We start from the raw sequence: 24,718 nt of genomic DNA, 5'->3' as shown, positions 1-24,718 counted from the left end.
CAAGCTTGGGTTCAGACTTGTACAAGTACCTTTATCTGTCAGCCACCTCAGCAGCCCTGACATAGTTTGGATACATATGAAAATATCAGTGTATTTGTATGTCATTTGCAAGTATTGGTTGTAAAAACTGCAGCAGTACAAACACCAGAGACGCCATCCTAAAACTCCAAGGTCTGCAGCACTCAGATACTTCATCTTGTGATGCGTGGTGCACAGTGCCAGAAAGGAGAGTGGACTTAAAATAATACATGGGCCAGCAGTGTTGCTTAGTGGGTAAAGGTGCCTGCTCCATAAGCCTGGCAGTTTGAGTTCTCCAGAACCCACATAAAGTGGAAGGACAAAGCCAGCTCCACAAAACCATCCTTTGGTCGCGCACATTATGGCCTGTATGTGCTCACCCATACATCGTACACAAATCAGCTTTTCTTAAATTACAGATTGTATTTGGGCTTAACTATGAGCGCAGGTCAGACTGTAAGACTGAACAGCTGCTTAAAGAACAAGAACAGACACAGCCATCTTGCTAACCTTCATAAGGTGCCCAAGGCTTTTTGAGCCTTCTATCTGGTTTTCATTGGAATAAATATTTTAATCAAATATGAGGCTTTTAAATGGGGGTTTCATCAAGCTATACTGACTTCAGAGATGACAGTCCAACTTCTAAACACTGTGTATGTAAGATGAATGTCAGTGATGGCATATGCATGCCATGGTATACAAGTAAGAGGTTAAAGGGCAACTACTGAGCCAGTTCTCCTCCCTTGTGGGTAGTCAGCCTCGTACAGCAAGTACTTTATCCCCTAAGCCATCTTGCCCGCCTGCCCTGAAGCAACTTAAAAAAAAAAAAAATCACAATAAGTACTATAGATTACCACCCATGTATAATGCTTGAAGTTCAGAACCAGTGCAAAGCCAGACACGGTAATCCCACTGGCCCTATGGTAAAAAGGGAGGCAGAGACAGGAATCCTTCAGAAGCTCAAGAGCCAACTGTCCTAGAGTGCACAGTGGCAAACAACAAAGAGACTTTGTCTCCAAAGTGAAGGAGCAATGTCTGAGGTTGTTGGCCACAGCACATGTGCGCCCACACTCACATGCTGTACACAAAAAAACTATTCAAAAATCACAATCCCATTCTGTCTTACAGTTTCTACTGCTGTGATAAAACACCACAACCAAAACAACTTGGGGAGGAGAGGGTTTCTTTGGCTTAGGCTTCCACAGCACTGGTCATAGTTGAAGGAAATCAGGACAGAAACTCATAAACAGCAGGAGACAGGAGCTGATGGAGGCCATGGAGGGGTGCTGCTGACTGGCTTGCTCCTCATGGCCTGCTCAGCCTGCTTTCTTATATAACCCACAACCACCAGCCCAGGGATAGTATCACAATAGGCTGGGCCCTCCCTCATCAATTAGTAATTAAGAAAATGCCCCGCAGGCTTGTATACAGCCAGTTCTTACGGAAGCATTTTCCTATAGAAGTTCCCTCCTCTCTGATGACTCTACCTTGTGTCAAATTGACATAAAACTAGCACATATTCTAAGGAGTGCAGTATTCAACATTTATCAATTAAATGTCTATGGCTAGCAGTACAGTAGACCAGTGGCCAGGAATCAAACCCCATCATAGGGAATCCTTATGGGGTGGTCTCAGTTACACCACAAACCAAATGATTTCCAACACTTCCCATCTGTGCACTTGTCCTAAATCATCTGGTTGATCATGGATTACTTTGGTGCAGCCAGTAATCAAATGGTCATCTTTAAATAAACTCAGAAACAGTAGACTTGGCCACACCATTTTTGCCAGCAGTTATATGTTGCCTAGGTCTCTTGATCCTTTGGCTCTGGAAAGGGTATTTTTGCTGGTGGTAGTTTGTTTTGTTTTGTTTCTTTGTTGGTTGACTAGGGTATTGGCTATCAATACTTAATGGTGAGGCAAACTATCTGATCAAAGCAACTTAAGGGCGTATTTTGGCTTGCAGTTTGAGGGAAAGGCAACTATATCAGGAAGCAGTGGGGGCAAGCATGGGGCTGCTGGAGAGGCACTCAGGAAGGCAACAGCAACAACTGCCGATGCTCACCATTCTTTTTACCAAGGACAGATCCAGGCCTGGGAACGGTGCCTCCCATACTTAGGGTGGGTCTTTCCACCTCAAATAACCGAATCTGGAAAATCCCTCAGACAGACTCACTCAGAGGCTTGTCTGTGTTAGTTCCTGTAGATCCCATGGTGTTGACAATGTTATCCCTAAGTCTGCCCTTTGTCTACTCACCCAAAGTTTAACACGTTTGTTGGGAAGGGTTTTATTGTTGTGGGGTGTTTTGTCACTTGCTTGCTTGGGAGTTTGTTGTTTGTCTTTTGAAACAGGTCTTGTTACTATGTAGCTCTGGTTGGCGTGGAACTCACTATGTAGACCAGGCTGGCCTTGAACTCATAGAGATCCAACTGCCTCTGCCTTCCAAGTGCTGGGATTAAAGGAGGGTACCACCATGCTCAGCAAATAGCATTTTAAAAAGGCGCGCGCGCGCGTGAATGTGTGTGTGTGTGTGTGTGTGTGTGTGTGTGTGTGTGTGTGTGTGTGTCAGGGTACTATGCCTGTCTGCAATCATCTCTGCTGAGCCATCTCACTGGGCCTCAAATGTGTCCCTTTTAGGCCATAACCTTGTCCCCATGGGTTCTTTTACTTTTCTAATGCTTTAATTTTATGTTATTTATTGCGTGTGTTCATGCATGTTTGTGTACGGGTATGTTACTGTGCATGTGGGAATGAGAACAATTTGCAAGAGTTGGTTCTCTCCTTCCACCATGCAGACTGTGAGAACTGAACTCGGGTCATCAGGCTTGAGAGCAAGAGCCTTTACCTGCTGAGCCCTCTTTCTGGCTCTCCAACACTGTTTCAAAGTCCAGGTCTCATCTGAGACTCAGGGCAATCCCTTAACTATGAGCTCCTATAAAACTGAAACATATGCCTTTAACCCCAGCACCCAGGAGGAAGAATAAAATCTCTGAAACAAGATCCATAATTGTAATACGGTTAAATAGAGTAAAACATCCCTATTCCAAAAGAGGATAAACTGACCCGACACCAAATCCTGGTGCTCTGTGTCTAGCATTTGGGTGTCAGGTTGAAATTATTTGGGCTCCAAAGGATACAGGTAGTCCCTCCCCCTGTACTGCCTGAAGCCCACATGGTCTCTTGAGCCAACTCTACTCCATGCATAAAGCTTCCCTCCCCAGATGTCCCGTGGTTCTGCCATATCCATCACCCTAGAGTAGTCACTAACACTTGGGATTAATTGTCACAGCTTCACACAGTGGCCTCGTCTCTCTTTCTTGGGACTCTGACTGCCACACATTGCCTGGCCTCAGTGGCTCCCTAAAACTAGAGTAAGACAACATGAGCACTAGAATCTTGTATATTTCATCCTGCAAAACCAGTGCCGTGGATAAGGTTCCGAGTTGGGCTGTCAGCATGGGATGGAGCCTAGCTACCCTGTAACAGGTGCAGCAGCCTGTGTATGCTAACCATGGAAAGAGACTCTTCGAGGAAGTTGCTGCTCCGGAGCAGGGAACCCCTGTTAGCATCCTAGGTACAGGTTCTTTCCCTTCAATTAAGTTGGCTTTTTCAAAATACGGAGCCTTCAATGGGTGGGGGTCTTGGCCTTGTAGCAACATCAGATTTTCTGGATGTTAAAGAGATTCCTCTTTAAACCAGGCACAGTGAGGCATGGCTGTAATCCCAGCACTTGGGGAGGCAGAGGCAGGCAGATCTCTGTGAGTTCGAGGCCAGCGTGGTCTACAAAGCAAGTCCAGGACACCCAAGGCCCCAAGGCTGCAAAGAGAAACCCTATATTGGAGTGGGGGGTGGGGGTGGGGAGAGAGAGAGAGAGAGAGAAAGAGAGAGAGAGAGAGAGAGAGAGAGAGAGAGAGAGAGAGAGAGAGAGAGAGAGAGAGAGAGAGAGAGAGAGAGAGAGAGTCAGAGAGTCCTTTTTAGCATTCGCAACCACTTGGGTGCAACAACCTTGGGTGCAACCATAAAATTGTTCAGCTATTTTCCTGGACAAATTGTATGTATTTTTGTATCTTTCTGCCCACCCTGTTCCTTTTCACTATAGAACCAGAAAATAGTAGTAGCTAATAACCATGTCGTGAACCGAACACTACCTGGCCCTGAAACTTCCTCCATCAAAGAAGTTAGTGCCTTATGTTTTAATTCAGTCTTAGGTGAAGTCTAAGGGCACAGCCGGAATGCAGCCAGACCTTGTGCCAAAATACTACACAAATGGCCTCCACCCCAAGTCCGCTGCTCTTGTTCCCCGCTGAAATCCTATGCGCTAAGCCTCCGCTTCCCATGTCTCTCAGCATATTCTTGAATCTCAGAGTCCCACTAAAATGATTTCTTTGGCTCTGCTTACCGCATTCTAAGCATCTGTTAGCCCGACATCTCAAGACTTCTACATCCCTCCTGCAAAGCGGCCTTAAAGACCTCAACTTTGGTATTTGCCCAAGATATTAAAACACGACTGCAAAGACTTTGGTATTTCATTTTCACACTGACATCGGAGTAACGAGGCACTAAAGAAAGTCTGTTTTGCAGTGTGGGCGGGTCCATCCAGCCTTCCGGTTGCTTTGTACATTTAGTATTACTATCAGAGCCATAAATTCTGAGAGACCAGGAAATAGCAGGAGTCCTTTGTTTTCTAGGAGGACTCCACCACCTCCTCCCAAAATAGTCAGGAGGTATGTGCTGGTCAGTTTTATACACAGGTGAGGGTTATTTGGGAAGAGGAGTCTCAATTGAGAAAATACCTCCATAGGGTTGGCTTGTAAGCAACTCTGTAGAGCATTTTCTTGACAGATGGCTGTTGTGGCAGGGCCCAGCTCATTGTGGGCAGTGGTTCACACACCCCACCCCACCACCACCACCGCCCCCACTCCCCCCTCCCAGCCCCACCACCACCACCACCCCCCCCCCCCCAGCCCCCCCACCCCCCACCCCCCCCCACTAGTAGTCCTGGAAGGTGTAGAAATGCAGATTAAGTAAGCCAGGAGGAGTAAGCCGATAAGCAGCACCCCTCCGTGGTCTCTGTATCAGCTCCTGCTTCTAGGTTCCTGCCCTGACTTCCCTCAGTGATGGACTGTCATGTAGAACTGTCTGAAATAGAGCCTTTTCTCTCAAAATTGCTTTGGTCATGGTGTTTTTGTTGTTGGTTGGTTGGTTTTTTGTTTTTTGTTTTTTTAAATCCAAGCAATAGAAACCCTAAGTAAGAAACTGATGCCAGGTGGTAGGATATTGCTTTGATGGGCCTGACCGTGTTGCTTTGGGGAGGACCGTGGAAGGACTTTGGGCTTGGAAAGCCATTAGGTGTTTAAAGCTTAATGGGCTGTTCTGGGCGCAGGGAGGGGTGGGGGTGGGGTGGGGGCAGTGGTGGTGGGTTGGAAGATAATGATGAGAGCAGTGCGGATGATGGAAACCTGGCTCATGAAGTTTCAGAGGGAAGTTTGAGAGAGTCTGTAAGACTCAATATGGGCTGTTTGATATTTTGAATTAAGGATCTGTGGTCCTGGTCTACTGGAGCTGAAGAATCGGCTGTGAGTCACAAGAGATCAGAACCACTGAAGTGAAACTTTTCCTCTCTTGGGACAATTGATGCTGGCAGCAGGAGCTGAGAATTTTGCACTGATTAAGGAAAGACCAATATCTTGTGGGAGTATTTCCTCAATCAGCACACGGAAGCTATGGTCCAGAGAGGGTCAAGTCTGCATCTTACGCTGACAACTGAACTTGGTGATGTGTAGAAGTCAGCCAGGGGATATTCGTTTTGAAGAAATCATGGAGACGGAGGCTTGGCAGAGAGAGTATGGCAAGATGGAGTCCCTGAACAGAGCCCAGGAGAGGCCATTGGTGAAAGGGTAGTCCAACTGTAGTCAAAGTCCTAGTATTGAAGTGGCTGTGAGAAAGAATCTGAGGACTGGCACCATGTGTTGGGGTCAGAGTCCTTGAAGGCAGTCCAGGAGAGACTATTGGTGATGGTGCAGGCAGTTGCGAAGACTCCAGCATTTTGGAGATGCCAGTACCACGGGACAACCACGAAGGACAGCAGCCTGAGGCAAGCTGAGTGGGCTAACAATGCAGGCCTGCAGAAAACGAATCCTTTGGAGCCAGGCAATTGTGAGTGAATTCCTGGTGTCCAATACTGAGCTTTTGACACTCTTGGACTTTGGTTCTGCTTTGATTTGATTGTGACTGTGCCCTGGCTATATATTCCCTCTTGGAATAGGAAAGTGTTTAGCTTCATTTGTTTGATGGGAGCCCATAGTTAGAGACTTTGGAACTTTAGAGAGACTTCAGAGTTTTGGAGAGTCTTAGGATATTTTAAGAGACAGAACTTCTAAGGTGTTTGAATTTTAAATGCTGTGGGACTTTTCAAACTTGGAATGTTTTATATTGTGGTGTCACTATTATTTAAGAGATTTTGGAGATTCCCTGGATGGTGGACTGGAAGCTGGAAGCTGAAATAAGGCCTTTCCTCCCCAGTTTCCTTTTGGTCGTGGTGTTTTATTACAACAGTAGAAACCCTAACTAAGGCAGAGGGTAAAGTGGCTTCTAGTAGTCCTTTTCTATCCCCTGTGAGTGACACTAAATAAGACATGCTTGCACATAATATGAAAAGAATATAACTGAGATAAATCAAATGTCAGCAAACTAAAGCACACAAGCCAAATGTGGACCGCTGCTAGTTTTGGGGTTTTTTGTTTTGTTTTGTATGGTGATTTGATTTAGATGCCCTATATTCTCAGACATTTGAATACTTGGTCCTCAGTGTTGCTATTTGGGAAGGCTGAAGAGGAAGTGTGTCACTGGGGTTGGGCTCTGAGGTTTAAAAGCCTCCTGTCATCCCCAGCTTGCCTCACTGTTTCTTGTTTATGGTTTGAGATGTGAGCCCTCAGCTCTCAGCTTCCAACTCTACTCACCATGCCTGCCTGCTGCCGTGCTCCCCCACTGGGATGGGGATGGACTTTTGTACCTCAGAACTGAACTGCAAGCCCAAATAACCCTTTTCCTTCTGTCCTAGTTAGGCTTACCAATGCTCCAATGAAACACCAGGACCAAAACACAATTTGAAAAGAAAAGGGTTTATTCTGTTTACATTTCCTATTGCTGTTCATCAGTGAAAGAAGTCAAGGCGGGAACTCAGACAGGGCAGGATCCTGGAGGAAGAAGCTGATGCAGAGGCCATGGAGGGGCGCGGCTTACTGGCTTGATTCACATGGATTGTTTAAATTCCTTTTTTGTAGCACTCGGGACTACTAGGCCAGGGATAGCACCACCGACAATGGGCTGCGCCCTCCCCCATTGGTCACTAATCGAGAAAATGCCTTATAGCCAGGTCTTATGCTCCTTCTTCTCTGATGACTCAAGCTTGTATCAAGTGACATACAAAACCAGCCAGTGCACCTTCTATGAGTTGCCTTGGTCATGGTGTTTTTTCACAGCAATAAAAAAGCAACTATTATAATGGTTTTTACATTTGTAAGTAGTTAAAGGGAGAAAAAGTCTCTCTCTCTCTCTCTCTCTCTCTCTCTCTCTCTCTCTCTCTCTTTCTCGCTCACACACACACATGCACATATATATATATACACACACAGATGCACACTCACACATGCACACATGCACACACATCTAGTGAAGTAATTTCTGTTGTTTAATTATGCTTGACTTACAGTGCTTTGTTAAGGAAGCCCTGGGAAAATCTAATATTGCTGCCTGTAGCAATTGTTTTATATTTCTATGTGATTCTATATGTATTATATGTGAGTGGATACACTTGTCTGTTGTTATGTGACAGATTTTTCTTAGGAGGACACAACACACACACGCACACGCGCGCGCACACACACACACACACACACACACACACACACACACACACACACACACACACGTCTACTTACCCCCGAAAGAACCCATGACAGGCAAAAGTGACAATAGCACCAATGTCATTAGTGACAGTATTTTTAAGCTCCATCATAACCCTTGAGACCACTATAACATACATGGTCTATTGTTGATAGCAATATTGTTAAACACCTAAGGGTTATATATGTTCACATAGAAACAGATAATCTTGAAAGAGACCTAATTTGGAAATGCAACTATGTTCAGGTAAGGCTCACACCCACAGGTAGATGTATTGCCTAGGATGACTATCATCCAGGATACCATGTAACACCTGCCCTTCTAAGTAGGGGGACATTTTAGCCATGCCTTGTGGCACATGCCTATAGCCCCCGTATTCTGTGGTAGGAGAATAGTGAGTTTTAACCCATTCTGGGCTAGATAGTAAGACCATTTCAAAAATATGGGGGGGCAGGGGGCAGAAAGGCTCAGTGGTTAAGAACACATACTGCTCTTCCAGAGTTCAGTTCACGTTCAGTTCCCAGCAGCCATATGGTGCTGCTCATGACCACCTGTAACTCCAGCTCAGGGAATTTGACATCCTCTACCTGCCTCCTCTGGCACCTACATACATATATGCATACATGCTGAGACACAAACACACATACATACATATAGTTAAAAAACAAAATAAATATCCCTTTAAAGATAAACAGAGAGAGAGAGAGAGACAGAGAGAGAGAGAGAGAGAGAGAGAGAGAAACTGTCATATCACAGTAGGCCACAAAGAAGAAAGGCATGCTGACACTGAGCCAGCTTTCTCCTTTTTGTCACGATTCATTTCATCTGAGTCTCTCTTTGCAGCCTGTCAGGGACTGTGCCACCCACATCAAAGGTAGGTCTTCCCCGCTCGGCTAATCCTCTGAAAACACTAACAGACTACCCAAAGGTATGCCTGAAACTCCTAGTCGTACCAGATCCAGTCAGTAGACAACAGGGCTTAGCTATGCATGCCATGTACTTGTCATCTCCCAGGGCCTCACACTGGGCTGTGAGAGACATGTCTGATCTATTGCAACTTATTATTATTTTTTTTTTTATAATATGAGCCTTGCCTGTGGATAATTTCTTAGGTCATGAACCACCAAGAGCAAATCTAACATTAGAATCTAAGGACAGACATTTATTATTGAAGATGATTCCAGGAAATACCTCCAAGTTTACCAGTGGGCACTGGACTAGGGTGGGAAAGGCAGGCAACAAAGGATGCATTATATAGCAAGTTGATGGCTGAGACATTCTGGAAGGCAGTATAGAATGTGCCACAGAGTGATCCACTTGGGGTAGGTGGGAGCTGCCCTGTCTTATCATGGTCTGAATTGTGCACTCAGAAAAAGATATGCTGAGTACTCAACCCCCAGGACCTCAAAATGGGATGCTATTTGGCCATAGAGTTATTGTGGATGTAATTGGTTAAGATGAGGTAATGCTGGACTCAGACAGACCTTCAGGATATGATGAATGGTGTCCTTTTCATCAGTAGTGCCATGTGAGGAGGTGGAAAGAGGAAGATGGTGTGTAAAAAGCAGGCAGAATTTGGTGTCATACTGTCACCAGCCAAGAAATGTCAGAGGCCACAGGAGCTGAGTAGGCAAGAAGGAGCCGCCTCTGCAGACATTGGAAGCATGCCCTTGCCATCACCTTGATTTAGGACTTCTGACTTGAATGAAGGACGGTGAGGGAATGGGGGTGGCTTTCAGTATTTGTGAGCTCTGCACATGGTCCACTGTCCCCAACATCTAGTCCTCATCCCACAGCCAGGAAGAAAGACCCCAGAAAAGAGACAGTAAGAGGCCTTCCAGAAATATGGGCCTGTGTTTGGATCTATTTGCACAGCACCAGTTGACTTGGTCCCTATGTAATAAAGTCTCAGTTCACTCTGTGTTAATCTGGAAAAGAATCCAGCTAGGTTAGTACAGCGTTTCTCAATTTAGCAGAGGAGAACCAGGTCTTCCTGCATTAATAAAAAGCACCCAGCCGGGCGTGGTGGCGCACGCCTTTAATCCTAGCACTCGGGAGGCAGAGGCAGGCGGATCGTTGTGAGTTCAAGGCCCACCTGGTCTACAAAGCAAGTCCAGGACAGCCAAGGCTAGCACAGAGAGACCCTGTCTCAAAAAACCAAAAAATTAAAAATAAATAAATAAAATCACCCCTGACCCTCAGACATGTATACCACCTTCCAGAAAAGAAGTCTTTACCTGAACAGAAAACAATAAAAATAACATAGTTAAAACTGCCACTGGTACGAAATAAGATGGTCAAAGAGAGAGCAGGGGATTGTCTGATTTCTTGGAGCAAGAAGCTACAAGGACAATAATAGCAGAGGCATCACCTACGCCATTGCTTTGCCATTGATTTCTTGTTAGAAATAACCTTGTAAGAAAGATACTTTTTATTTTACTGAACCTGGGAACTAGAGAGTGAAAACAACTCAGCAGAAGCATCACAGCTTCTCAGACTGGACAGAGTCAGAGCTCTGCACAGGCCATAACAATCAGGAAAGCACAGAGGGAGGTACAGGGATGGTACGTGCGCCCCAGGCATTCATAGTCTCAATCCAGAGTTCCTTTCACTCTCCAGGCTTTCCTTTCAGCTGGGTCCTTGACCATTTCCCTCCAGAGCTCTCCAGAGTGTAGGAATCTAATTCTTTGTATTTCCCTTGAGATGAGTTTTCAAAATGTCGCTGAGGCTGGCCTTGGCCTCCAGGGCTAATCTCCTGCCTCAGTCTCACAAGGAGCTGTCTATAGACACAGGCAACTGCACACAGCTAGTAAAAGAACGTGGCTGCATTCCTGTTGTGTACTGTCCCCCTCAATACCCCTTGCCAGTCTTCTTGAGTCCTGGTTATGGAACCCAGAGTGTCTGTCATACATGCTGGACAAGCCCTCAACTGTGGGCTATCTCTTTTCTCTCCTACTTTGCAGGATTTTAAAAGTAATATTTTGGGCTGGTTGAAATAGCCCAGTGGGTAAAGCACTTGCTACCAAGCCAGTTTGCCTGATTTTTAATCTCAGAGAACCAACTCATGAAGGTTGTCCCTGGAACAACCAACCGCTCCTACACACAGAATGAATAAATAAAATTAAATAAAATTTTCAAGTACTATATTTTTTAAATGGGTTCTTCAAGGCTGTATTATCTCTATTAGGCGAGGGTAGGAGACATGTGTTTTATTCTCTATCTTTTTCTTTATATCCTGCAATATTTTACTCAAGAAGAATGGATTTCAAAATTGCATTCTTCCTAACTAACCCAAAGAAAGCTAAGACCCAAGAAGGACTTTGTTTCAGGTAAATCTTTTATTGTTTATGTTTCAAAGATAGTAACACAGTCATTGTCACAGGCATGTGAACATCTATTTTGCAGGAAGAATATGCTACAAGTCACACTGGTCACATAGCATTAGCATTCTGGCAACTGCATCAAACACTTAGTAAATAGTAAATTCTGCTCCCTGCCTTTGGCTGAATCAATGGCGTCTTTTAGTGAACAGCGGGGCTCTCCGACTGTCAGCCCCGGTGGCTGAACTTTTCTGCGATCTTCTGCAGTTCCAGATCCATGGCAGCCAAGTTCTCCAGTTCCTTTTTCTGGGAAACAGAAAAGTGGAGCGCTCAGGTCAATTCATACTGCCCCAGTTCAGGGGGCTCTAAGGAGAGAGGGGGAGTTTAGGTATAGCAGAGGCTGCCTAAGTCAGCCAACACCTGGGGCCTTCAAAGTGTGCTCTCCTGACCAGTAGGTTGGGTGCCCCTTAAGAAATTGCCCAGGAATGAGGATTCCTGGGTCCCCTCCAAAAGTGCTTGAATGAGAAACCCTGGGGGGGGGGTGGTCAGAAATGCTTGCAACTCTGATGTACTTTCAAGCTTGAGAAGCACCACCTGGCATGATCAAATTAGGTAAAGGACCCCGGTTACTCCTAAACCAGCGTCTCTAGGATTGGACCCCAGACACAGTAGCTTTCCAAGCTCCCTAAGCAAGGTGCGAAATGCTGTAAATCAGAGAAGGGGCGGGGGTGGGGGGGGGGGGGGGGGGGGAGGAGATTTGCACCATGGCTAGATGGTGGCTGGATCACATCCTCACAGTGAGAGTTCCCACCTGTCTCTTCCCGTTACCAGACATGTTGATGCTAACATCAACCTTAATCATCGTAATCTAATTCTAAGCAAAAGACTCAAACTGTACCTCTTCCTCAGTCAGAACTCTCTGGCCAGCCCCAGCCTTTTCATCTTCTACCTCCTGGTGAGGCCCCATCTGCTCCTCCGAGTCGTAGAAGTCAGGAAATTCGGCTGCCTTCTTCCTGTAGTGAAGGAGCTGGCCCAGCTCAGGCGCTCCATCATATGGCCTTTTGAAGTCCAAGTGAGGGTCCCTGGCAAAGCCTCTCTTCTCATAGCCCCAGTTCACATCCTCTGAGAAGGGCCTTTTCTCCCACCAGTCATAGTTGTACTCTGGGAAGAAATTCTTCTCATTCAAGGTTAACCCATTTCCATCTTCATCTTCAGCCTCGAGAAAACCATCACCTGGCTTGTCTTTTTTCTCAAAGTCACTATTCTTCCACTGGAGAGGGTCAAAGTAGGGATTGAAGAGCGCCCCCAACCGCTTTCTCTTTTCTGTGGTGGCATAGGGTGCATATTGTCTGTCCAGAAGCCTTGCTTCCTCCCTGCTTTCTTCTGGTTCTAATAGCTCTTCCTGTTGCCACCATTTCCCTTGGTCCCCTTCCTCGCCATAGTTGAGGTAATTTTTCTCCTGTTCTTGCCATTTGCTTTGTGGATACCTTTTTGCCTTATCTATTGGGCTTTCACGAAGGTAGTGCTCTTCATCTAGAAACCTTTTTTCCTCTCTGGTGTCACCTGGCTCACCTGCCCTGCCTCTGTGTTGGCGTCCCTTTGCCCCCTCATAGCCCCACTCTTCCTCAGTTTCTTCGCTGTGTCTGTTCGCCGTGCTTTCACGCTCAGAGTTGGCACGGTTTCTCTTGTAATCCCTTTCCTGCCTCTCCTCACTCTGAGGCCTTGGAGCTCTGTCCTCTTCACTTCCTCTGCCCCCATGATTTGGTCCCCGAAGGTCCTCGGGAACCTGGAAACCCGGATGGTTTCTCATTTCCTCCCCATATTCAGGTTCTTCCTCAGAAGCCCTGTAGTGCGTTGGACGGTGGCCCCTCTGTTCTCCTAAACTGGCTGTGGCCACATCTGCCTCCTCCGACTCCTCAGCACGTCTCCTTCCCTCAGATAGAGGCTGCCTTTCTTGAGGGGGCTTGCTGGGCCGGCTTCTCCCGTGGTGGTGTCTCGGCCGACGTTTGGCTAGTTCAGTGGCTGCGTCTTCCTCACCTTCCTCTGATTCTTCCTGGCTCTGGTCGTGGTTGCTAAGCGCCTGGGATTTCTCCTGTGCCCTTGCCTCCTCTCTACTCTCCTGGCTGCTTTGCTCCCTGCTGTGTGTCTTCTCAGAGAGCCCCATAGAGTGTGCGTCTGCTCTGGCCACTGACTCCTCTCTTTTCTTAGCTGGAGCCTCACTTCTTTCGTTGGAGAAGGTGTTCTGTCTCTCTCCAGAATCTTCAAGATCTTTCTCTTCACCAGCATCTGCCCTGTGCTCCCCCTTTGGGTGAGTCTTGCCTTCTTCTTTCCTTTCCTCTCTCTCCCTCTCTCCTGAATGCTGGATCTTTGCTTCTTTGGACACCTGTTGGGTGGAGGGCTGGAGGCTCTCCTGGGGTTCATCTGTGCCCTCTTGGCTCTGTCCTCCCTCTGTCCACTTCTTGTTTTCTATCTTTGTCTGGCCTTGAGAGTCTTCTACTGGAGTTCCTGTTTCCTCCCTACTGGAAGGCCAGTGGGCTATGGAGGCACCAATTGGGTCTCTTAGCAATCGTACTTCAAATTTCTTGTTTTCGTTTTCATCTTTCTCTTCACCTTTGACCTCTTTCCCACCTATAGTGAAAAGGTAGGAGTAAGTACAGCTGCAGAAATGCTTGAGGTTTGATACCAGCCTCAGTGATGACTACAAATTCCACAGCCCCTGGAAGATGGGTACGCAATAGAGGATATAGTTGGTTATTTGAAAAGCCGATGGTATGGAAGCTCTTTGGTTGTGTTTAAATCTAATGAGCTCTCTACATGTTTAAGTTTTCACAGTACCTACCCAACATCTCTGTTTGTGGCTGACAATGATCAAACTGAAATCCATTTGTAACTCAAGGAAAGACTGGAATTTAGGACCGGGAGAAGTCTTACAATTCATCTGGCTCGGCCTCCTTGCTTTTCAGGTATAAAGGACATGGAGACTCAGAGTGATATAATTCATGAGCATTCCTTCCACAGTTGAGGAAGGTGGAAAGGTTAGCACTATGTAAATGAAGGGCTCTAACCATAATCCAACTAACTAACATTAAGTAGCAAAACAGCAAGTACTAAGATTCAAAGAAGGATCCAAAATGTAATTATTTATCGGACTTTGTTTTACAGTCAGTTGTGTGGACCCTATCCAGCAGGGAATAGCAGCTTAATTTAGCTCTGTCATGCGTTGTGCATTTCATCCTACAACGGACTGGATTTCACAGTGGTCCCACACCATCTCATCAGGTGGTGATGCCGTAGCGTCCTCTGTAAGTGCACTCAACGCTGTTCGTACAGCAAGAAGACGCCTAATGATACCCTTCTCGGAATCATTAAAGGATGCCTGGCCACAGCGAGTGATAGGAATAGGAATAGGCAAAGGAGGATGTCCTGGGGTGGGGCTGATACAGGGCGGCGGCTCCCCTTTCCTGAGAAGAAAGGGAGGGGGAAGGGAGAAGAGATGGGAGGGTGGGACTGAAAGGAGAGGAAGGAGGGGGCTGTGTTCAGGATGTAAAGTGGAGATATATATCAGGATGTAAAGTGAATTTATATATATATGGAAAGGCCTCTCTTTTTCTTCACTCAGGTCTCGCCCAGTCCACATGCCCTTTGATGCTGAGAATAAGTTTCAGCACACTGGGCTGTCTCTGTGTTTCATGAGTCAGCGGCAGATGACAGAACTGGCATTTGCTGCTCTCTTCCATCTTTTCCAAATGTCAATAAGTCCTCTACTCTATCCTTCCCAAGGGTACCCTAGGGAAAGAGACGTGGAGGTCACACTGTCTTCGTTGTTAGTTGAGAGGGCTTACATTTCAACCTCTTCCACCAAGTTCAGATAGAGGACCTGAAGCCAAGGCCACTGGCAGCTGAGCGCCAACATCAGCATCACCCATCACGGGAGCCACTAGCTCTTTGTGGCTAAAGAACACGTGAGATGTGGTTGAGCAAACCAAGACCTGCTATACACAGCAGATGCCCAAGACTTCATACAAAAAAGAGAATGTATTAAAATAACATTTTTGATAGATTGGGAACTATGAAATATATTGAGTATATAAAATATCAGACAAAATGAGATATGCTGTTGACATTAATTGCACTTGTAATTTTTTTACTTTTAAAGTATGTCCACTAGAAATTTTGACATTTTGTTTGTAGTTCATACTATACTTCTTTTGAAGAGGACTGATGGACCTATTTGTTTGTTTGCTTTTAGACACGAGTTAATGGGTAGGAGCTTAGGAGAAAGAAAGCAAGCATAGCAGGAGCAGATGCCATGAGTCACTTTAGACTGATATTTACAAAGGACAAAATTTATCTATTTAATAAAAGACTCAAGAAACCATAGCTAGTTTGTACATCTCTATTAAAATACAGCCTGGCCTGATCATGATGCTCTCATATCTGCTGGAATGTCCCTGGCCTTCTAAATATAGGCATCTGAACACCAGCTCATTTGCCACAGTCCCTGCACTACGGAAGAGCCCATGATGTCAGGATGATTATGACTTCTATGCCAGCTTGGGCTACAAAGTGAATTTAAGACTAGACTGAATAACAAACAAACCTAGTCAAAAAAAAAAAAAAAAAAAAAAAAAAAAAAAAAAAAAAAAGAGCCCATGGTAGTACATGCAGTAGTGCTGGGGTAGAGTTAATTATAATTATGTGGGCACAAGTAAGCAAGGAGATTTTGGGGTGGTAGCCTTGACTCCTTGTGGCCCCTTTACAAGTTCCTATCTTGAATTACTAACTGATGCTATGATAGTTTGGGGAGGTAAGGCCTTGGAAGGTTCTTAGGTCCTGAGTGGAGCTCTCTCATGACGACAGCAGGGTCCTAAGAAGGGGACCCATGACAGCCACAACCTTCCTTCACACAGGAGGACACAATAAGAAGAAGAAGGCCATGTGGTAAGAAGATGGCCAGGCAGCCAGCAAGTAGGACCTTACCTGGCACCTTGGTCTTGTCTACCAGCTCCTACAACTGTGAGAAATCAATGTGTGTTGTTTAAGCCGACAACAGGCCTGTCACACACACAGCTGACTCAGGCAGGCAGATGCTGATGTCATGCTCGGAACCTGTTGGAGGACAGCAGAGGCCACATGCTCCTCTTCCTGCCTGATTTAGGGAGTGAGGTGTCTTAAGTGTCAAGAATGAAAGTATTTGTTGTTTTTTTGTTTTTTTTTTTTTTTTTCTGTGTTAAATATGTACTTGCCTATAGCAGCTTGTGCCCGGAGCTGAGCGCTTCTGCCTAAATTTAGCTCTAAGCCCAGCAGGTGAGACTGGGGAGGGCTGATTAGCTGGTGGAGTCTTAGCCAATCTGTAACCAAAATATGACGCTCACTCTTGCTCACAGGAAAAAGGGGAGCATGCGTCGCATCCATCATGTTGCAAAGTGGACCAGGTCAACCTTGGTCAACCCTAGCTGGAGAAATCTTGTACCTGGTAAGAAACTGAACTTCTCTAAGTCCTCTTTAAGCCTAAAACAAACAAACAAAAACAAAAACAAAACAACAATGAGAAACCTACAGTTCTTCCCTTCTCTCCAAACACTTGTTTTCTCACTGAGTGCAGGGGGGTGGGAGCAAAGACAAGGCTTGGGATGGAACACAGGCCAAGCAGTGGAGTTTCTTCCGCTGAGCTCAGCATGGGAGTCTGTCCATCAGGTTAGGAGAAAGAAGACTAGGGCCAGGAGACAGGAAGCTACAACAGGACGAGCTTGGTGTGGCCCAGAACTGATTCCCTTTGGCCTGCACTTCAGAGGCAATATCTAAATAGCAAATGTCACTTTAAGCCATCAAATATTTAAGCAGGGTGGTGCATACCTTTAATCCCAGCACTTGGGAGACAGGTAGATGGATCTCTGTGAGTTCAAAGTCAACCCCATAGCTTACATAGTGAATTCTAGGCTGGTGAGAACTACATAGTAAGATATAGTGAAATCATGTCTCAAAAATAAATATATAAATAAATAAATGAAAAGATAGATAGATAGATAGATAGATAGATAGATAGATAGATAGATAGAAGACAATTTAACTCGGTAAAATGCTTACACGCCTTGGGCTTGGTATTCATCACCACCAAACCAAAAATAAAATAAAAATAAAAAATTCTTTACTTCCTTTGAAAATGTTCAAGGTCTGAATAGCAAAATATGGTAACAGATAGTGTAGTTTTCCCCCAAAAGACGGGAACCCAGGAGGACAAACTCCTGAGAAAGACATGGCCCCTCCCCTCTCCCAATCAGGCTGCTGTGCTGTACTGCTGTCCCTGAAACTCGGGCCCATGCTGCTGGACTACTTATCCTCAGAAGGACCCACACTGCTGCCCGTGAGATAGGGCCCACACTGCTGCCCGTGAGATAGGGCCCACGTTGCTGCCCCTGGGACAGGACCCACGCTGCTGCCCCTGAGACAGGACCTACATTGCTGCCCGTGAGATGGGGCCCACTCTGCTGCCCCTGGGACAGGACTCACGCTACTGCCCTTGAGACGGGACCCACGCTGCTGCCCCTGAGACAGGACCCACACTGCTGCCCGTGAGATGGGGTCCACGCTGCTGCCCCTGCGACAGGACCCACGCTGCTGTCCCTCAGAAGGAGCCCATGCTGTGCTGCTAATCTTCTGCTCTGAGTCTTTCTTGCTCCCTCGTGGTTTTGTGTCTAGCCTGAGTGATGCTTGAAGCTGCAACCCGAAGGAGCACTTCCATCTTCCTGGTCTTTCTGTCTCTATCTGTTTGTTCTATGTCCTTTTTAGAGATCTGGGTCCATTGTTTCTTTCTCTGGAGTAGGATCAACAGATACCTAAGATCCCAGGGCACAGTTGACGAGCTGGAATTACTACGGCTACAGGCTGAGGGCTAAGTACCTAATTTTGGAGACAAGAAAAGTCTGTCATTGGGTAACTTTCTCCTGAGCAATCATGGCTTTCTGGTGGCCTTATATGACAGAACCTTCCCTTTGCACTCATCTGATAAATGAAGACAGGGAAAGGGTAACTGCAAAATGGGTTGGTCCAGAGAAGTGCCATTTGCTTCCTGTAGTGACTTACAAGCAGAAGATAAACTTGAGAACCACAGAAGCATCCTGCCTGGAATGGCACGGGGAAGCTTCCATTAACTGTTTAATGAGGCTCCTCCGGTCTCAGACCACCCCATACCTGCCATGATTCTGAGGCAGATTGAGTTAACCCAGGTTACTCTGAGCCAGTCGCCCATGGTTGTTGGTGTATCCTTTCATGCATAAACCCCACGTACTGCACAAGAGTGTTTGTCCGGTAATCAGAGATCTTAAAGGTAAAAAGTAAGAACTCACTGTTCCCAGCTTAACTAAAGACTCCAGGGCTGTGGAAACAGTTCACAGGCGCAGGATTTCTTTGAACTGGCTTGGCTTCCCAAATGACAAGGGCTGTACAGAGAGCCTTGTAAAAAAAACTGTTAACAGTCAACACTGCTTACATCTCTGTCTAAACTTTGTGTTCCACAGAAGCTCTTTAGTACAGAGAAAATACTCCAATAGCCTCAGAGCACTCTGTCTACCTTGCCCTCCCCTACCCTTCCAGCACTCCCTCAGCCACTCCTTCATCTGCCCACACGCAAGTACCTCCCATGCCTCTCTCCTCCCAAATGAATACCCATTTTGATTTTTTTTAAAAATATGAAATCAAAGAATTTAAGAACTGATGGGCAGCCCAAAGACTGCAGTTAACTTCAATTCCCTTTTTGGGAAAGTAAGCCTAGAGGGAAAAAAGCATCTTCCCCATGTAAGACAACCACTAAGGGACCAGAAATTATATCACTGTCTCCTGAGGTACCAGTCTAGTCAATCGACACCATCTGTTGAGTTATACCACAGTGATGCCTCTGCAGGTGAGGCAGAGGCTGCAGGAAAAAGATCCACTACAGGCACAAAGGTCTTCCTGAAGTCAGGGACACTTACTCCTCTCCAGGAGTTGCCGGCACTCAGGAGTGATGGTTGGAACAGTGGATTTGGACAGGGCGTTTGAGAGAACTTCAATGATGCAGCGAGTCACCTGTGAGAAAACGTCAAAGCATGTTAGAAGGCTGGTGTCGCTGAACGCAGTTCAACCAGGAACACCTGTCACAGGAGGCTTGAGCATGTGACTGGGATGGATGCAGGATCCTCAGGGCAGGGATGCAGACTTAGAGGACCATGAGGAAGCCTCCAAGGGTACAACACCGCAAAATGGAAGAAGGCATTGGGTGATGGTAACTCAAAGAAGGGACATAAAGACCCACTTCTAAGCAGGTTAGAGGGGATTTGTCTTGGTTCTCAGGAAGATTAAACCCTCTGGGAAGGATGTGTGTGCATTTACCACGGGAAGGGCATCATTTATCCCAGTCTCTAAGGGACAAAACTGGGATGAGGCAGTGTAGGGCGTGTACATATGTCAACCCTCTTGACCAACATCTCAGCTTACCATCTCTTCACTGTGATCCCTGTGATCCACTGGAGCCGAGCTGACAGCTTCGAAGGAGAAAAATAGAAAATGTTGAGTTGAACTCTTGAAGACTGAATGAATCAAATTTGCCCCATCGCCCTGTTTTCCTTGAGGGGGATGCCGAGTAAATACTTTGCAGAACCCATGGCCGGGATAATGACAATGGTTGATTGTATACACGTGTGCACATGTACATACATGTGTGCATACACAGTTGTTTTCCCACCCCCACCAATGCCTTAAACATATATGGAAACAAATGCTGCCTTACAGCCAATATAAATCAAACCCAGACCAAATTTGAGGAGGCTCTTAACTTTTGACAATTTCTCACGTCTTGTGATGGTTACACAGTTGTCCTATATTTGTGAAGTTTGTTAAGCTGTACACTCACTCTATACCGCTTTTTACATTCTGTGCAATAATAATTTTTTTAAATCAAAATAAAATCAGGTGCCCCCCACAATTCTTTCCCTCTCTCTACACTGAGTGGCTAGGTCTGTAGATCTCTCTCTCTCTGTCTCTCTCTCTCTCTCTCTCTCTCTCTCTCTCTCTCTCTCTCTGTCTCTCTCTCTCTCTCTCTCTCACTCTCTCTCTCACTATTTAAACCCACTCCTCTAAACTCACTTTATAAAAACACAGATATTAAAGGCCAGGCGTGGTGGTGCACACCTTTAATCACAGCACTCAGAAGGCAGAGGCAGGAGGATCTCTGTGAGTGAACTCAAGGCCAGCTCCATCTACATGACTTCCAGGACTGAATAGAGAGATCTTCTTTCAAAAAAAAAAAAAAAAAAAAAAAAAGCCAACCTTAGCAACAATATGAGTTACTAGATCATCAATCACTCAAGACCTTTGCTTAAACAGTATGCTTCTGCATTTGTTCCAGTGTTATGTTTTTCTGCATTGTATACAGTTGCATAATTGTATACACACTTGACTAGAACTAGAAGTGTCAACCTCTCCAGAACATTGTTAAGGTTAGAATATCCAAATGGCATTTAGCAACTAGTATGTGACAGTATGTTTCAAAGGAAGAAAAATAATATTCAAGATTTTATGAGACTCCACGTGACATAAGTCAGCATTTGAAGAGTCTTTGTTGTTCAGGAAATACCCAGTGACTGGCACCTGCCTGCACCCTGTCTCCCCTGACCCTCACGTCTCTCCCTACCCTCCTGTCTCTCCCCACCCTCATGTCTCCCCTCACACTCATGTCTCTCCCACCCTCACGTCTCTCCCTACCCTCCTGTCTCTCCCCACCCTCATGTCTCTCCCCACCCTCACGTCACCCCCACCCTCCTGTCTCTCCTCACCCTCATGTCTCTCCCCACCCTCACGTCACCCCCACCCTCCTGTCTCTCCCACCCTCATGTCTCTCCCCACCCTCATGTCTCTCCCACCCTCATGTCTCTCCCCACCCTCATGTCTCTCCCACCCTCCTGTCTCTCCCACCCTCCTGTCTCTCCCCACCCTCATGTCTCTCCCCACCCTCCTGTCTCTCCCCACCCTCATGTCTCTCCCTCCCTCATGTCTCTCCCGCCCTCGCACTGCCTTTATTCTTCTACCTTCCACTTCCCCTTTGTCTTGTCTAATGACTTCCGTTACAGAAGTTCAAAGCCTTTACACACATTTCCACTGCTACAGTATAAACATCACTATACTGGAAGAAACTCAAAGAGGAGAGGTTTCTTCTTGGTCCCCAGAACAGAAGACCCAGCTATGGCAGGAGCAAAAGCCTCTGGCATCAGACACTAAAGCTACTCAACTGCAGTTTATTTATTGCCAGCACCCTAGGATTTCTGCCCAATTGTTTTCTCCCCAAACCTCTTCAAATGCCTACTCACCCCTACCCAATCCATTGCCTATATCAACCCAGAAATAAAAAATACATGGGACTGGAATATATCTCCGTGCCAGAGCAGTTTCCTAGCATGTGTGTGGTTTTAAGGTTTACCCCTTGCACCAAATAAAAGAGGAGGTGAAGAGCACTTCTCTCATTTGCTTTCTTCACTAAAATGTCTTTTACAAAGCATGGCCTGCATCTGCCCCAATTGTTCCCAGGAGCCCACTGTTATCTAGCTTTATTAGGGTCATTTAAAAATGTTTGAAAGGTGCCTAGAAAGTTGTGAAGGAAGACTTCAAGTTATTCTTTTTTCCCCACCTGAAATCTGTGAAAACCTCTGGCAAGAGTAACTAAGGAAGAACTACCTACCCTGGTAACAGAATAGTCATCCTTTCTACGTTCAACCCTCCAGCCCTTCCCTCTCAATGCAGGCCCACATATATGGGTCTGCCTGCTGTTTCCCTCAATATAAGATGAGTACTTTGCCCATACTGCCAAAGTATCAACCTTTGTCAAATTTGATGGGCAAAGGATGTCCCACTGTCCTAGACAATCAGCAGGTTACAGCATACTGTTGTAGAGCATCCCTGTTTCCCCAAGGAAGGGTCCTCAGGGTCTGTTTAATAGAAAGGGACTCGGGTTTGCTTATGAAGGCGCATTGTGTACCTTGGTGAGACTGCTAAGTGTCGTTCATTTCTTCCAATAGAATCTGCAGTAGCAACTAAATATATATTGAGTCCCTCTAAACTGGTTTAACTTATTTTTGTAGAAAATGAGAAGTAAATTTCATGCTTATAGAAAAGCAAAACACGCAAATGGTAAAACTTTCTCAAAGAATAAATTTGAGAACGTCAGCATTGATAAGAATATTAAATTATAGCTTCAAAATAGGTTAAGCACGTTCTTCTGTGAGTAAACCATGGGTATCCCCAAATTCCACCAAAGTTGCAAGTCAAACAAGATCTGCATAGCAAAACAAAAAACAAAACAACAAAAAAAAAAAAAAACAAAAAAACCCACCACTTTCATATAATAGGTATATCCTGCTTTTCATTTCTTCATATTAATTTTTAAAGTGTTAGTTTTTTTCATACATTTTTAAAGTGCACAGTACTTACCATAGACAGATGTGGATCTCCTTCAAGAAGCTCTAAAATGGTAGGAAAGAAACTAGATGGCTTCCTGAGGTCTCCCTACCAACCATGATTTTGCTAAATAACAAACTACTCAAAGTCCCTCATTGCCAGATCTGGGAAGGAGGAAACAAGGAGGTGATTGCTAAGGTACATGGTGTCTTTCTGGGGTGATGAGCATGTCCTGAAACTTGATAGTGGAGATGGTTGCAGTCTGTGGACAACTGATACACCACTGAGTTACACACTTTTCAGCAGTAGGCTGCATGGTGCGTGAAGTGTAGTCTTAAAATATGAGAAAGTGTCGTGTCTCTGTTTTAGTTACTATTAAATATGAGCTTTTATTAGAATATTCCTTCATAGGAAGTAGGAAAATGCTTAACCACCGCAGTTAAATGAGTTACCGAAAATGTCTCTGTTCTGTAATCTAGAAAACAGTGTACAGTAACATTGTGGCCTCTTCGGCAATGCCTTCCTGAAATACTTTGGACTTGAAGAATTCCAAATTATTCAGTTTGTTTTGTGTAATCAAACTGAGAATATGTGCTAGTTATTCAGAAGAATGTTTTTTTTTTTTTTTAATTGAGAACATTACAAGTGCAATAAAGTAAACCACCTTTGGCTTTTACTTTGTCAGAAACTGGACTTATTTATTCAAGGGTTTATTTTCATAGACAGGGACAGTGACATCTAGTTAAGACTTCTAGTTGGGCATCTCAGTCTCAAAACAGAACACGTTGCTGAGGCCATCCAAAGAGCCAAAGAAAGCTAGCTGCCACCTTAACTTGGTGTGGTACTTACTTTTTAGTACCCCAACCCAAACACGGTCTTCAACTCATTGGAGATCATGGCAAAAATTTAGAGCTGTTTGGCTCAACACCACAATCTCCCACAGACAAACCGCCAAATAGTAACTACTTCAGTTTTTGTCCTTCAAAGTTGACTGAAACATTATGTTTACTACTGTGGAGGTACTTTCATGCGTATAACACAGGCTTTTTTTTTTTTTTAATTCTAAAGTACAAAAGGAAATATTTAACACAGCTTCATATATTCATAAATTTAAAAATGGTCGACTTAAACATGAATTACTTTTCTTTCGAGATGTAAATACAAAGCATAAACATGTTAACCCTGTAAACGCAGACACACGAAGGGAGACCTGCACACACATGTATGACATGTTCAGTGAAATGCCTTATCTGCACACGAACCTAGTTCCGACTCAGCGTCATTATAATAATAGAGGAAATTTTGCAGGTACCAGCTGCATGCCTTCCCACCCCGCTGCAGTCAGAGTCTCACACACAGAATCAGACTACAAAGACTCTCTAGCCTTGTAGACATCTCTGCAGAGAACACAGAATGCGGCTTTGCTTGCAAGGGCCGCACAGTCCCCGCGGGGAAAGCAGGGAAGCGTTGGATTGCTTCCTCTTCCCCAATTCAAAGCTGGGCAAGGCAAAGGGTGTACGGGAAAGAAACGGGAAAGAAGAGGCCAGCTAGCCGGAAAGGCTCCGGGAGCTGTCCGACGTGCTGAAATCCCACTCACCCGCCAGAGCTGCGGCGCCCAGGAGGCCGAGGAGCGTGGCAAGCTGCATGGTGCCGCTCACCAGCTGCCTGCAGGAGGGGCACGGAGGCTGAGGGCTCCGCACAGCAGCTGTGGCGCGGCGGGCGCAGGCCAGTCTCTTATGAAGGGACAGGCGGGGTGCAGCGCCCGGGGGCGAGCTGCGGGCGGGGGCGCCCCTCGCTCAGCCCTGACGTCACGGAGCAGCCCCGGGGCGGTGCCAGCTGGCGGAACCTCAGTGCGCTCGGCCTTCCGCAGGGTCCCAGCAGGTGCAGGCAGGGATGCGGGGACACAGGAGCTGCCTATCCCAGGCGGGGGAAGGGGGTGCGGGGGGGGGGGACGAGGGGGAGGGCAAGAGTCCAGCTCACACTGAGGCGCCTGCGCTCCAGCTCCTCCGCGCACACCTCCGAGCCTGCAGATGCCAGATTGGAGGTTGTG

The 24,718-nt window shown here is 46.0% G+C and overlaps 1 protein-coding gene across 1 annotated transcript; it reads right to left on the bottom strand.

Moving 5' to 3' along the window:
- Positions 1–11,248: 11,248 nt before the first annotated feature.
- Chgb (chromogranin B) lies at positions 11,249–24,314 on the bottom strand. Its single transcript, XM_051144927.1, has 5 exons — positions 24,266–24,314; positions 19,717–19,763; positions 19,215–19,308; positions 12,143–13,872; positions 11,249–11,550 (listed from the first exon to the last, which is right to left on the bottom strand). Exons 1-5 carry the CDS (start codon positions 24,312–24,314, stop codon positions 11,473–11,475), a joined length of 1,998 nt encoding a protein of 665 aa, XP_051000884.1. The 3' UTR covers positions 11,249–11,472.
- Between the last annotated feature and the right edge of the window lie 404 nt (positions 24,315–24,718).

Source organism: Acomys russatus, chromosome 4, assembly GCF_903995435.1.
Source record: "Acomys russatus chromosome 4, mAcoRus1.1, whole genome shotgun sequence".
Lineage (NCBI taxonomy): Eukaryota > Metazoa > Chordata > Mammalia > Rodentia > Muridae > Acomys > Acomys russatus.
This window is presented reverse-complemented; position numbering and strand designations above follow the sequence as displayed.